At 52.3% G+C, this 15013-nt stretch overlaps 1 protein-coding gene across 1 annotated transcript in view; it reads right to left on the bottom strand.

The window, feature by feature from the left end:
* The window catches only part of LOC128722848 (uncharacterized), a 77658-nt gene that overhangs the window by 29185 nt on the left and 33460 nt on the right, over positions 1 to 15013 (bottom strand). The window contains exon 2 of the mRNA XM_053816531.1: positions 9466 to 10051. Coding sequence (XP_053672506.1) covers positions 9466 to 10051 — 586 coding nt within the window. The remainder of the gene's footprint in view (positions 1 to 9465; positions 10052 to 15013) is intronic.

Consider the following 15013-nt stretch of genomic DNA (forward strand, 5'->3'; position numbering starts at 1 on the left):
GGGTTCGTAGCCTCGGTTCCATTATTCCCTGCTTCTGCATTAATCCCCTTTCAAGAAGGCTCGCTAACGCTACCCCCCACCACCGAAGCTACGACAAAAGGCCACGCGGGTTTTCGTTGGGCCGTTGGCTCTGTTTGCCATCGGCTTAAGACGAAACTCTCCGCTCCGGGAAGCCGACCGGTGAGGGGATAAAAAGGATTGCGAACGCGGCCCACGGTGGGAAAAGGGATGGCGGGAATCCCGTGATCCAACAAGGACCCTCGCAGACGCAGATTCGCAGGGAAAGACGACGGCCAAAAGGGACGACGACGAAAGCGACGGTCGGTCGGTCGGTCGGTGGCCGAATATCCGGTCCTATCATTATCTCCCGGCTAGGCACCCTCCGCGCTCGCGCGGCCCACTGATATGCACATCCTTGTGCAGGCGGCCGCAGGCACCAACACTGCGAAAGCGATAATAAAGCCGCGGATCAGGCGGACCAGCGACGAGGGGGACACGGGAAATCGCTCGCCCATATTTTCGCCCTTCGCGCCTTTGCCGTCCGATTCGATCCGCTTTTCAAATCCGCCACACCAACACACCAGTGCACGCCGTACATACGACCAACACACACACACACACACGTGCGCAAAGCAGCAAAGGACTCTTCTGGCGGATGGAAATAATATAAATCCTTTATCCCTAATTCTTTATCCTTTCAGCGTTAGGGGATGTGTGCTTTTTCTTCTTCTTCTTCTTCTGCTTCTACATGCGCCGGATCTCGCGGACTGGCTGCTCGGGGATGCGAAACGGGTGTATGTGTGCACCCATGCACACGTACAGCTAGGTGTGCCCGGGTGGTTCGTGAGCGCACGGAAGAATTTCACCACGTTCGGTTCGGTTTGCTTCCATTTCGACTTGATGGGATTAGGAGTAAATCCAGATAAAAGGATAAAGCATTATTCTTCGCCAGCGCGAAGCCACGGACGACGGGATGGCTGGCGGCTGCTGTTCCCATTCGCGTTTCTTCCCCCCCCAACGTCGTCGTCGTCGTCGTCATCACCATTTGTCGACACACGCACACGTGGTGCTACACCGGCGTATCCTTTCCTGCCGGTGTGATAGCGTTCGATGTGTGGTGCAGCCGTGAGTCCTTTCGATCCGATTCCGCTGCTCAAAGTCCACGCGGTGCGGTATGATGATGTGTGAGGGTGCTTCTTGTTTTTTTTTTCCTTTTATTTTGCGCGCTCGGCTTTGGCCGAGCGAGCGTGTTCCTGTTTCCTGTCGAGAAGGAAAAGTTTCTGATCCACCGCCGGCTCCACACACATACATACACGTTTGGTCTTCCCGGGGCACCATGAAACCGTCGGCCCGGGAAAGGATATAGCTGTGAGCAACAACGGATGGTAGAATGGGACACACATACACACACACACATAGACACACGCAAAAAAATGCCCAAAATCCATCGCACCGTTTCCTCGGATTCGCTCGGTGAAATAAAAATGCGAACGCGGAGGGATTTATTCCCGGTCCCGGGCTAAGGATTTACTCACAATAAATCTTATCTTGCGCCCGACAGCTAGCGGAGAAAAAAGCGGGATTTCTCCCCCACCCCGTCCCCCGTCCCCCTTTCAGTTCCATCCCATGCGTCCCCTGGCGCCCTCTGCCTCTGGTTCAAGAGCGATCATCCGCCCGCGATAGGAAGCCGCCAGAGTCTTGGGCTGAAAGTGCTGGTTCTTTTGGCGCTGGGATTTCGAGCTGAGATGGGAGGAAAGCAAATGGATTTGTGGATTTCTTTCTTCAAGCTGAGCTCGCCTCCCACCCAGCTCGCCACCCACCCTGCTAGCCACCCACCCATCCAGCAACACCCGGTCGGTCCACCCCGGGTTGGTTTTATTTTTAATCGATACGACGCGCGGTCTAGCTCACACCGCCGGGACGGGTAATCCTTATGATGGTGATTAAAAATTACGTCTTCAGAGAGCGCGGGATGATCGCTGACGGTGGTGGATTTTATTTCGTTCCCCCCCCCCCCCCCCCCCCCAGCAAACTAAAGGACTTTTGAGTTAGTGGAAAATGGGAAATAAATGGCTTGTCCGCTTGGAAAAAACAAGCGAAAAAAAAAACGTGATAAACCAACCGGTTTCTTTGCCGCTAATTCAATCCACTTCACCATCCGTTTTCAGTTACATTTTCGTCCTTTTGTTTCGTCTTACTGTCGCTCAGTTTTGTTCACGATTCTCATAATTTCTGCACCTCTATTTTTTTTTTTCGTGCGCAACCAACGCCAGCCGTTCAGGCGTCGATGGTACAAGGGCGTCGTTTCGCGCATGCAGCAGCTTCATTCAGCTTTCCCACTGTGCCGGTAGCTCGGCGGATTCGGATAAAAAAGGAGCACCGAATGTCGTCGACACCGCCACTAACGGGGCACCGCAGCGAGCACGCGGAGGGAAGCGAAGCACGAACGCCCCGACCCAAAAAGGATGAAGGATGGATTAAGTCGATCATGTGTGCGTTCTCTCTGTGCCAGGCGGGTTGTTTCCAGCCGCACCTTATCGAGTTGCAAGCGGGCGGATAACCAAAAGGATGGGACTCGCAAGGACGCCGGGTGTATGGGTGTATGGGTGGCGAAAGGCGAAGGAAAGGACGCCGAGATGAGCTAAGACGGAAAGATTTCCCCCTTCCCTATCGGGCAGGATCCGTTTCACGGCAGCTAACCGGTGTGTGTGGGTGTGTGCGAGTTTGTGTGTTTGCATGCATGCCTGACGGTGTGTTTGAGGAAGGATTTAGCCTCATCCCGGTAGGCAGCTTCGTGCTACGGGCGGATGCGCGATCCCTTGCTGAACCGAAAGCCATTGAACTAACAGACTCTGATCCGAGGAATGGAGCAGTAGAGGTGGGCGGCCGGGAATCCACAGCGAACAATATCCTTGCGAAGCGTCGCAAGGAAATCCCGACGCCCCACACAAACAAGCTCATGCACACACACACACACACACACACACACACACACCGGGATTGGGGGGGGGGGTTTCTTCGTTTTCTTCTTCTGCACGCCCGCCGGATGTGGCGAGAGAACCAGCAGAGCCAGTAAATCTAAGAACGTCGTCGACGGCGTCTTGTCGAGTTTATGTATGTTCGGATTAAGGAAATCCTCGAACGAGAGGATCCTTCGCTGGGTGGAGAGTATCCCAGTGGACCGGAGGGGAGAATCGTGGAGACAGGGGTGCAAGTTTGTGGTTAAGAAGCAGGTGAGCTTTCGGATTTAGCTCCCCGGACCCGTCAGGACTTCCGCACGTTCACCGACCTCACGGTCGCCGTGAAGGTCGAGACTTTGAAGAGGTAAAATCGATACCATTTGATTCCGGCCACACCGTGCCACGACGCCATTCGCTTGCCGGTGAATTTCCACGGAAACTTGGGGAAAAACCACGCGCAAGGAAATTATTCATCACCTCCCAGGACCGAGTGCACGTGGTGGAGCCGATTTTTACCGACACTTGCCAGATTTCGGTTCTCAATCTGGAAGGGGTATGGATTAAAACCGAACGCGAACCCGAGACCGGTGCCACGGAATATCTCCATTATTGAGCGAGACGGGCGCAAAATCCATCGCAAAACAACTGCACCCGGTCGGTTGGATGCTGCCGATGGTCTTGCTCGTGTTGAGGACGACAGGACATCATCGCGTGTATTGGGGACTTTGGTTTTTGTCCTCCCGTAACCCAGCCGTTCTCGAACAAATTGTATCCATCCTTGCACGCTTGCTCCCGAGCACGGTTGAAGGATTGGTGTTTTTCTACCGCGACTCCAATCGGTCGACCGACAGTGGGCGAAAACCAACAACAACAAAAAAAACACTAGTCCAGGATATCTCCGGAAAGGCGGAAAAAAATCCTCCCGCCAGCTCACCCAGACGGGATACTTTTCCAAGGCCCCGAACCGGCACCGATAGACACATGGCTAGGTCCTCTCGAGGATCCGCGCCAGCGAGACGGCTATACATAAATAAAGTCCAAATCCCTTTTTCATCCATTCTCAACGCCCGGTGTTCCCGACGCTCGTACGGCGCGCGGATTCTGCGGACCAAGGCCGGGTTGTACCATTTTTCGGGTCGAATGTTGCGCCGGATGTTTAACAAACTCTTCGCGGGCTCGATCGCACGGGGCCGCGTGTTTAGCGCGTGTGATCGCGATCCGGCTAGCCCTGGGGGAAAAAGCGCGGGTCCCGGTTTTCTCATCGATTCCCATAAATCCTCACGCGGGGCAGCTCCATCGGTGACCCCGCGATGTGCTCATTCCCGATGGCGACAGTTTGCGTCCAAAGTTTCTATTCCATCGAGGATCCAAGGGGAGTACCCCAAAAAAAAAAAACAACCGGCAAATCACCATGGTCCCGCGCGATGGAACGGTCGCTTCCGCAGGTCGCCAGAAGCTCCCGATGATGCGGGAAACGTTCCGCATGCTGGCCGTTCGCGTATAACGGTCGCGAACGCGTGTCACCCCCCAAAAGTGCGTCCTGATCCTGGAGGACGAAGACGAAGAAGACGAAGAAAAAAAGGCCCGCGGAGTGGCATCCGAACGCGAACTGGTCGCTGACCGGGGGCGTCGGTGTAGGCATAATCCCAATTCGACGACCTGTTTTTTGAAATCCAAGAGGATTAAGCGCACCGTTTTGGAGCGCCGTTGTGGATTTTTTTTTTACTTTTACTGTGCTCCACCCAGGTTCAGGTGGCCATTTTTGGAGAGCACCAACGTTCGACCGTGGTGTCCTTTCGCGTGGACGTTGCAGTACGCATCGTGCGGCTGGCCTCGACCCGACCGGGACCGTTGTTGCAGTTGCAGCGTTTGGATTTGCGAAAGGATTTCCCGGACCATGGAGCACGGTGCTCGTTCTTAGGCCACCGTGGCCATTCGTACGATCGCAACACTGGCCGGAGTTGCGACCGCTCGTCGAGGTGAACATCAGGTGCGCGTAGTGTAAGATTGATACACTGCACGGGAAAGAACAACAACCGATCAAATAGTTGAGCAAAAATAAAAAAGAAGCTAAAAAAAGAATGATGCTCACAGATCGTTACTGTTTTCCTGTGATTTGTATATTTTATCAAACAAGCCGTTGTTGAGATCACTACACAAAAAATAACACATTTGAACTCCCCGTACGTGGAATCGAAACTACAATTCGTTGAGCTGTAGGTCTGCTGTTGCTAGTACTAAAATCGCGACCATAGTTTGTTATCATTTTCCTTCTCGGAATGTGCACGATAGCTGGTGGAACGAACATAATCGCGAACGCGAACTAACACAGCAGCTCCAAACGTGCGGATTCAAATCTCGTTCATCCGCTACATCCATTGGCGTGGCAGGATCCGAGGACACTCACGGGCACGAACGTCCGTTCAAAACAATCCTGCAACCCCGGGGGTTTGCGCGAGAGGTACGATTAAAAGACCATCACCCATGAAACCCGTCGGTGCCGTGGTTCGTGGTCAATCGATTAAAACTGCCGGCGAATCCTGCCGTTCGTCCATTCGCGGAATCCTTATCGACTGCCGACTATCATGTCCCGGGTGGTGTGTGCGCTTCAGGACGAACCTTGAAAGTGGAACCATTTTTCTAAATCCCTCCCAAATCCTGGTGCCACTTCTGGCTGGGCGCATTTGAACGGTCAGCAGCGGCGATCCACGCGTATGGATCCACCCGGAAGCGACAACTATCACCTCGGCAAAGGATTAAATCACTTTCGGTGAGCTTTTTTTTATTCCACCGTCACGGCTAAGCTCGAAATCGGTCGTTTTCGAACGATACCGGCGGAGCAGTTGGAAGATCGGTATGGCTTGCATTACGCTTCTAGCACATTAGTTGCTGCTGTGTGTCGAATTTCATGCAGCGATAATGCTACCTTTTTAGTTCGATCAGGCAAACAGCGAGAGAGAGAGAGCGAGAGTCTTCTTCATTTGTTCCGGTACCGAATCTGCCTGCGCGGTAACCCTGGGCAATGGGCGATTTTTAATCCAGTCAAACGCTAAAGTAATCCATCGAAGCAACCCTCCAGCTTTGATTCGATTCGTACTTGAATTGTGCACGCTCTCGCTCACTCCCTTGCTCTTGCGGGACGCATGAGTTCACCATGGCAACGTGTCCTTTAGCTTAATCATCTAGCTGCTTTTGTTTGGACGTCTCTTACTCACCGGCAGGGGGAGTTTAAAATAACATCGGTCATTGTTGCTGGATTAGGTGGAGTTTTATAATTCCTGCTCAAACGCAACGCAAGAAGTTGGGCCGATAAAATGGATGGATGGGGGAGGCCGTCACCCCAAACGGTCCGTTCAATTGTGTTTATTATCCAGCGGATTATGGCCAATTAACGAACGCATGATGCCGGGACCGGAATTATGGCCGACTCGGGAAGGAAGCGCACACTAATTTGAGCACATTCACATCATCGACGCTGAGTGATGTGGAATGATAAGGAGCACAAAAACGGCCCAGCTCAAACAGGCCCTTTTTCGGAAAGGATGCGATCAGCCCCACGCCGGAACGCATGCGGTGGTCCGGTATCGTGCCCGGAATTGGTTCTTCCGCACCAGAACGTGACCGGGGCTCGAGTTTGCACGTCCTGGCACGTGTTTTCGCGCCGTGTTCGTGCCTCTTTGATCTGCGTTTCAGCGTTTTGGCGAGCAGGTTGGCGAAAGTAAATTGATATCTGATAGACCGCCAGGCACGCATCGGCTCAGAACCAAAGGATATGCAGATTTATCTCCCGTATGTGTGTGTGTGTGTGCGGCTGTGTGTGTTGTTGTTGAAGGGAGCCATACGCGAGCGACAATCCAAGAATAAACTGCGAATTCTCCCGCTCTGGCTAATGGAGACCGAGTTCGGTGAGTTCGTTGATCGAATCAAATCGGCCGAAATTTCCTTCCCGCAGATACGCCGATTTAAAGGACGGGGATAACGTTCGTCGAAGGGCACGTAGCTGTAACCTACGGCGTGGTAGTGCAGACAAGGGCAAAAGCATTGCGTTGTGCGTTTGTGTGCCGAAGGATAATTCCCTCTTTCAACAGGCGGTAGGCACGCAAACCTGGCTGACCCCCGGTGGCGTATCACATCACGCGCGTTTGATAGGTTCACGATATTGGTGAAGTGGTTGGCTGGGTTGGCTACGTAAGGATAATGATGATGATCACCGTGGTTCGGCACTCGTAGCCGGAAGCTTCGAAGCGATCAGCAACAATCATGATTTCCCTCGGGGGTACCCATCCCGTACAAAGGTGGTCTTATGCGAATCACCGTGCTTTTTTTTGCGTTCCATTAATCCCTGCAGTTATTTTAATCCCTCTAATTTTGATTTATCGAGTTCGTCTTTTCGAAGGCGCTGCAGCAGCAAATGTGCATGTGCTGTAGATTTTGAAAATTAGTTAGCGAATAAAGCTGTTGCATACATTAAAAGCGCATTAAAATTCGGTTTCGGTTCCAAACTTTTAGTGCATTTTACACAATGCTCAATTGTTCGCCAGCACTCGTTTCTCTACATCGATTTCGATAAAAAAGGCTTACGTTGTTTTGCCGTAAAATTTGCACAATAAACGATAATCATTAGCCTTGCGGGTGCCCAGATCACGAGCCCGGGATTCGTCTACCTTTGTCCGCCGACTGGTTGGGTGGATGGAAATCTGGCTTGGTGTAATATTCCACCCCTGTACGCCCGACCGGTTGGCGGTGTGAGTTCCCGGACGTGTTCGAGTGTGCGGACGTCGGCGGGCACGGATGACAATGAACAAATCCGTCTAAAACATATAAATTCAGGATTGAATTTCGAAATGCATTTCAATTAATCAAAAATCGCCCTCAAATGTGGGGTTGAGAGTAGGCGGCGAAAAATCCCAACAGCCGGGATGTATTTACAGTGCTGCAAAAAAAACTCTACACCTGGCTGACGGACAATTTTTTTTGTCACATTTATGTTACACATACTCAATTATTAAATGTAGTTGTTTCTAAAACCTATCGAGAACATATTCAATATTAAATTTTAAACACTTCTATGCACAGCTTTACCCACATCGATCATATCGGAAAACCCTCTTTTTTGCCTTGACTGTGGACAAACATAATTCATTAAGCGAACCCACACAGGCACGTAGGGGGAAACCAGGTGCACTGGGGGGGGGGCGGCAGCCTAGCCTCACGCGCCACCCCCCATCAAAAACTATCCGCGCAGGAATTAGAGAGCTCAACAGTTTTGCCTGGGCTGACCTCTCTACTTTTCGCGACCTCAGCCGCCCATCAGGGTCGGTATTGGCTGCCGCGAAAATTTTCCCACCATTTTCCTCGCGCTGAGGAAAACCCGCCTGGTAGGGGGTGCGAGATTTTCCCCCCTCCCCCCACCAGGCGGCTTTAATCTGGGCCGCCCGGGGCTGCCTCGCGCTTAGCGCATCGGTGTTTTATATGTATTTAACGGATTATGCGCTACATGGAAGCCGGCAATGGCAATGGGCTCAGGTTGAACCTCCCCCGCCCGTACACACTGGGACGGGTGGTGTATTGTTGTCTCTGCTCTCGAATTTGGTGGTGCCGTAAAATTTGTACCACCCATCCCCCCCCCCCACCCCCATCACCCTAGCCCCCCCTACGCGTGGTGACGCTTTTCGAAACTTTGCGCGCGTTACGATGGATTTGGGGATGGGCCATAATTTAAAAGATCACGCACCGGGTTGTAATCCAGGCGTGCCGGGAATGCCGCCGGAAGGGAAGGTTGTGCATAAAATCGTAAGAAGATTAAATTAAAGCGGCAGAATTGCGCTGAAAACGCGTTACGCGCTCGTGGAGCCAGTCAGTGGCTCAGCGATGGAAATTACTCCCCCCCCCAAAGCTCACGGAAGCTGGAAAAAGCGACGTTCCATCGGAGCGGTTGGAAAAATGCACACCGTTTTGGGTGCAGCTTCGCGAACGAGCGCAATCAATCGCTTTAAGCAATGAATGGTAGTAATGAATTTAAACCACAGATGTACACACACACTCACACACGCGCACGGGAATCGGTATTAAACCATTTCCACAAAACCGCCACGCCCGCAGCTACTCAGGCAAATTAATTTCCGAAACCATAAGTTGCCCTCCACCAACGGGTGCGCACTCTCACTCTCTCTCTCTCTCTTCGGATGGATCAAAGACGAGTCCACTGATAGATTATTTCGCTGCCCATGCTCAAACGGTGGACGGTGGAAAAACGACGCAAAGGACCCTCTTGGTGGAGACCACCGATTTGTGGGCCGTTACTCTCAATTGCCACTAGGCAGTCGGGGGCGAAATTAAAATTGCCCGCTGCCCGGCGTGGTGTGGTGGTTAATATTTTAAATGGAGTTTGTGTGTTGTGTGCGGCTCTGCTTTTTATTTCGCGCTCGGTCCGTTCTAGCGGCCTGGTGGCTCGTACTTCAACATCAAACGGCAGCATAAAAAGGGACAACGCAGGGCAACTCACCGTTCACTTTGCTGAAGTCGAAATCCTGCTTCCGGTCCTGCATGGCGGCAGCGGCAGCCGCGACGGCTGCGACCGGTGACTGTAGGATCGTTCGATCGACGTGCGGACCGTTGGTGGGATTTCCCGAATCACGCCCCGAGTGACCGCCGGCCATATTTGGGCCCGGTCCGTTGTTTTCCGGTCCGGTGAGTGCCGTTGAGACGCTGATGCGTGGCGTTACCGATCGGTTGACGGTTGCAGCGGCCGCTAGCAGTGACTGCGAGACGCTGATGGCTGGATGCAGGTTTGCACCGAGCTCTCGAACCTGACCCGGTCCCGGTGTTGAAGACGAGGACGAACCGGCGGCCCCATTGCTGGTCGCCGGCAGCAGGTGGTTCACGTTTGACGAACCATTCATTTCAGATTGCGTGCGATCGGTCGGTGGTTCGGCTGAGCTGCTGTTGCTGCTTGCCGAGGACGAAGCGTTCGCGTTGCAGGACGTGACCTTGGGACTGGCCATCTCCGAGTCGCGATCGTGCGCTGGTGACACCGGCACTGACGTGTCCTTTTTGGGGGATTTTGAGCGAGTCAGCGCGAGGGCTTGTGTCTGGAATGAGAGAAAAAGAAAGAGAGAAAGAGAGAGAGAGAGAGATCAAAAAAAGGTCACTTTTAGCCGACTGCTGGATGATTTTATTATCTGATGCAAACGAAAGACAAATAGCGCACGACTCTCGCTCCGCCAATGAGCGTGTGGAAAATGTTATCACCCCTAACGGTGCGCTGATCGACGAAATCACGTTCAATTAAGTTAACAAACACCCCGTGCTACCAAACGGCTTCTGTCGAGCCCCCGTTTCCCAAAACCAAAATGGCACCTAAGCTCGATCGGAATTCGAAGCGAAAGGTTGAACAGACATCCCCCCGCAGTCGTATGTTCCGTTCGGTTCGTTGGTGCTTCAATTTTTTTAGAACCATCCCGAATTAAGTTGAATCGTGCGCTTGGGGGCCACATAAATTGAACGATCGATTAGATTCACTTGCCGGCGGATGTGCGCAACCGAACGACGCATTCGGTTGGGGGAAGATTTTTTGTCCACGAGCCCCGCAAGAATCGGCTGGACGCGTTGACGAGTCCGACCCACTCCGCCAGCTGAGAGCGTTCTTTAACCAGCTTATTGTGATCGTTTTGCTCGATCGGTCAACTAATCTACCCGTGCGGAATGGGTTTCATCACCGCCCGCACAATTTAAAGCCGCACATCGGGAGCTGGAAACCACGATATGGCTTGCTTGCAGATCTCGATCGATCTCAAACGCCAGTTATGAGGGTAGCCCGATCGTTCTAATCTACTTGACGCGTTGTTGCTCCCTGTGCGCACAACAAGCAGGCAGGCGCTTGCATAAAATTACGATCGCGCGTGAATAATCCATCGTTGCAGGGTGGAGGGTGGGATTTTTTGTTTCAAGTCACCCCGCGACGAAGCTGCGCATTTCTACGCCGTCGCGCGCTATCGCGGCCCCGGGGACGGGTCAATCGATGTTAAGTAGTGAAGCCGCACAGCAAACGGCTTTGACCATAATTGACCACCACTCCGGCAGCTAGCGAGGTGTTTGTGGGGAAGCTTCTCTAAGAAAGAATCACTCTAAGAAAAAGATCACCAGATCGTACGGCAGATACGCCTGTGCCGGATCGAGAAGGTGGAACAGTTGGCGTCAGCTCTGGTTTGCTGCTGCAGCAGCAGCAGCGAACTGCAGTTTGATTAGGTTGTCATATTTTCATCCGAAAAACGCACCCTTCGACGTACCTCCAGACCGTGCCGGAGCACGTAGTAACGCTAGCCGGTGGTATCTGGTCCAAAAATCTCTAGCATTTCTAAGTCATTACATCATCATCAGCGGTCCCCGCGGGGCGCTACTTTATTTGCCTTCAATTGGGATCAACTTCTCGAAACGGCACGATCGCATCAATGTCAACCGGCCATTAGCGGGCTGACCAGCTGGCTGACGACATCGGATCGAATGGCACTGGTGGGCCCTGCGGTTGAGGGCTTATGGGTTAAGATTAAGATTAAGATGGTCAGAGCGTTGCAACCCGACCGCACAGAGGCGACCAGCGACGAAGCATATGGAGCGGAATCGTCCAGTAGCCAGCCCCGTATCAGCTGTGTTCTTTCAGCCCCTTTTTGTCTAGGGCCTAATTGCAGCCATTATCACCATGCTTGCCGATTAACCCCGTGCGCGAGATGCCTTTGCCTGTTGGCACTTGGTTCGTGCGATAAATTTATCGTTTTGTTTGCTTCCTCGGGACTACTGTTTGGATTGTCGTTCTTCTTCTGCTACATTCCGGGTTCGGAATGGTCGTTTTCCTCCGTCAGAGGGCGCTTGCACCAAAGTAGCAATTAATTGAAGGACAATTATTTGAATAATTCTACCCTCGGGGTGGCTTTTTCCCCCTAAGCGACAAAAAGGACCTTGCGGGCAGTGGTGTCGCAGGTTTAACATATGTTCTTCTCCATGCTGCTGTCACCGGTGCTGGCCTCTCAATGGAGGGCATGGAATTTGTGTCCGAACACACGCAAGGATAGGGGAAAAAAAGGGCTAACTCCCTTTCCTGGCCGTGCGTGGATGTGCAGCGACCGCAACATCGAAAGTGCTCCGTGATGTTGAGAAGGTAACCGGCCAAAGGGACACCCCGAAGAAGGGTGACACAACGTGTGGTACAACGCGATTCACACACACACACAGAGGCAGACAGACACATACCGTGCCGTTGTCAACGTGCAGTGCATCCTTTCCAGTTCCGTTTCCACGTCATCTTCGCCGGGGGTGCGCAACATAATAGACGAACGCCGGGTCTCATAAAAACGTCATCAACGGTGGCAGGAGTGCATGAAGGTATGAAGGACGGTAGCTTACACACATCCTGGGGCGCAACATGAGGGACAATTATGAGCCACTTCCTTTGGGGGAAAACACGCAGTCAGAGGAAAAGCGAATGAAAAATAACACAGGACTCGATCCCCGAAATTGTACGGCAATAAAAACGCATCCCGCAGGACACGCAGGATCTCGGCCATGCATGGGGACGCAATCGAAGCCAACCTCCGGAAGGATAATGGAGGTGTGCGCAAAGCAAAATAAAACGACACAGTAAAAAGGGAACGAGAGCACACAAAAAAAAAACACCACCAGCACCGGGTGACAATCTCGCGCCGTGTGGTGGGGAGAAATTAATCGAAAGGACACAGCGACAGTGAAAGGACTCCAAATTGGTGGTTTTATTACGAGATGCAAGGGGTTCGCTTGTTGTTTTTCTTCCTTTTTTTTTTTGCTCGCTGTTTGTCGTCGCTGCGCTACTCCCTCCCTAACCCTGTGGATCAGTCAGAACAATGTCGCGGCACAGACACACAGAACGGAGGGCAAAAAAAAAGAAAAACGACCCGCGCGAGCTGCCGTGAGCCGTGAGTAAGCCCTCCACCACAAAAGGCAGACATTCCGATGCAACCTGTTGCATCATTATGAAGCCGGCCGGCTGTTGAACGGGTGGCTTGCCTTTTGGTTGGGGTTGTGCGAGCGAGCGAGCGAGCGAGAGAGTCCGATGTTCTGGTTCCGATGGTGGTTCGTGTTGGCGTCGAGAATAGCGTGCCCAGCCCCAAACCGGCCGCTGCATGTTCACCGCAGCATGATTATGCACGTTCGGTGCCAATTTTTACGACCACTCGGGACCAAGGAGTGTGCCAGGAAGCATACGAGCAAACAGAAAAAAAAAGCTAAACCAACTGCCCAACATAAGGACGTGCCAAAAGTTGCGCGTCCAAAAACGCTTGCGTTATTTTCTTTGTGTTTTAATGTCACCGGTTAATGTGGGATTAATTAGACAAGCTTACGCGGGCGACGAGTGAGCGAGAAAGAGTGCGCGAGTGTGCGAGCGAACTGGGTGCTATTTGGAGTGGCCGGAGGTCGTAAAAACTGCAACTGCAACTGCAAACTCGCCCATCGGGTTGGGCCGAGCAGCTCGAAAACGGGTCTCGCGGATGAACACATTAAACTTTCATCGCCCGAATTATGATGGCGTGGTGGAGAAGATTTCCATCGCGCAATGAGCCGGGTTGGTTTTTGTTTACGACCAGCGTGTGCGCGTCAAATGAATCAGACGGAGTGATCCTCTCGACGCTCGTGACACTCTATCCGAGTCATTGGTGGGTTAATTTTGACTCACCAACTCGCGTGATCTCTAAATCACACCCTCGAAAAAGCGCCCTCTGTCGGCATTGAGCGGCTTTCCCGGAAGCCAGGATTGCCACTAAACCGCGGGGTTAAGAGTCGCTTTATTCGTTCAACATGCGCCCGCGGTGCATTCCTCGCCGATCGGTGGCATCCTTTCCGGTGCGCCCCAACCGCCCACTGAATGATTAGGTGCGAAAATGATAAACATCCTCACGCGGCCGGAAACTCGCGAAAACGCGCGGTGCAGCATAATTGCTGTGCACCCTCCCAGAAGCCGAGCGCGTGCAAAAGAAAATGGCAATCAAAGCAGGCGCAGGGGAGAGAAAAACAAAAAGCGCAAAAAAGGTGCATGAAAAAAGCACAACAGAAAAAAGCAAACAAACAAACAAACAAACACTCCACAACTCGCACACCACTTTGTCGCAGAAGGAGAAAAACCGAGAGCGCATTCAATTCGCATTCGCCGAAACCCGATGACATCGTGCGTGCCGCGGTAGCAGTCGGTTAACATTTTATTTAATTTAAATATAAGCACTGGCAATTCGCGCCCCAAACCCCACGGCGCCACCAACCGTTCGCCGTCCTACGCCGTCTCGAGAGACACGGGCGATGAAGCCGACCGGCGCTGAAGCATAAAAGTGGCATCATAAATTCGTCGTCAGCCGCCCGGTGTGGGGCGATTGCCGGCATTTTTTGCTGTTGTTGGTGCTGTTGGTGTTGCTGTGGTCCCTTCGCGGTTCGTTCGCGACCGTGGATATCGAGTGCTGGAGCTGCTGGAGAAAGATTGGATTGGAGTTTGCTTCCCCTTATTTTTTTTTTTCTTTGCTGCTACGACTGCTGCTTTTCTTGTATTCCATGGCTCTTTTTTTTTGTCATCATCCACGATGGCTGCAGCTCTCGCGCTAAGGGTGCAACTCGTGGGTAAAGGTAAGGCGTTTTTTTTCCCCCGTTCGCCCTTTGCTCGCTCTGTTTGCACTTCCAGCGCCGGTGGAGTGCTCGTTGCCAAAATGCCGTCGGGACGTTGGGTTGGCTTTTCTACGGGACCCATTTCGCACGGTTGCGGAAGAAGAAACCGTGCGCTAGATTATTCGCGAACCGAATAAATACCAGTCAAGTGGCGCAGGTTCCGAAGGGTCATAGAAGTGTGTGTTTTTTTTGTCGTGGCCATTTGTTTTCTTGCCTGTTTGTCGTGTGCTTTTGTGGCTTCTGTGCCGTTGGAGTAAAGATTGGCAGGAAACATTGATCTGGAGGCAATCGAGTTTCTTCAGCTGTGTTATCACGTTTATTGAGTCTATTTTCTTGCCATAATTACAAAAAAAAGGTGTTAACTCGTGGAGTACTTG

Source organism: Anopheles nili, chromosome 3 (genome assembly GCF_943737925.1).
Source record: "Anopheles nili chromosome 3, idAnoNiliSN_F5_01, whole genome shotgun sequence".
Classification (NCBI taxonomy): domain Eukaryota; kingdom Metazoa; phylum Arthropoda; class Insecta; order Diptera; family Culicidae; genus Anopheles; species Anopheles nili.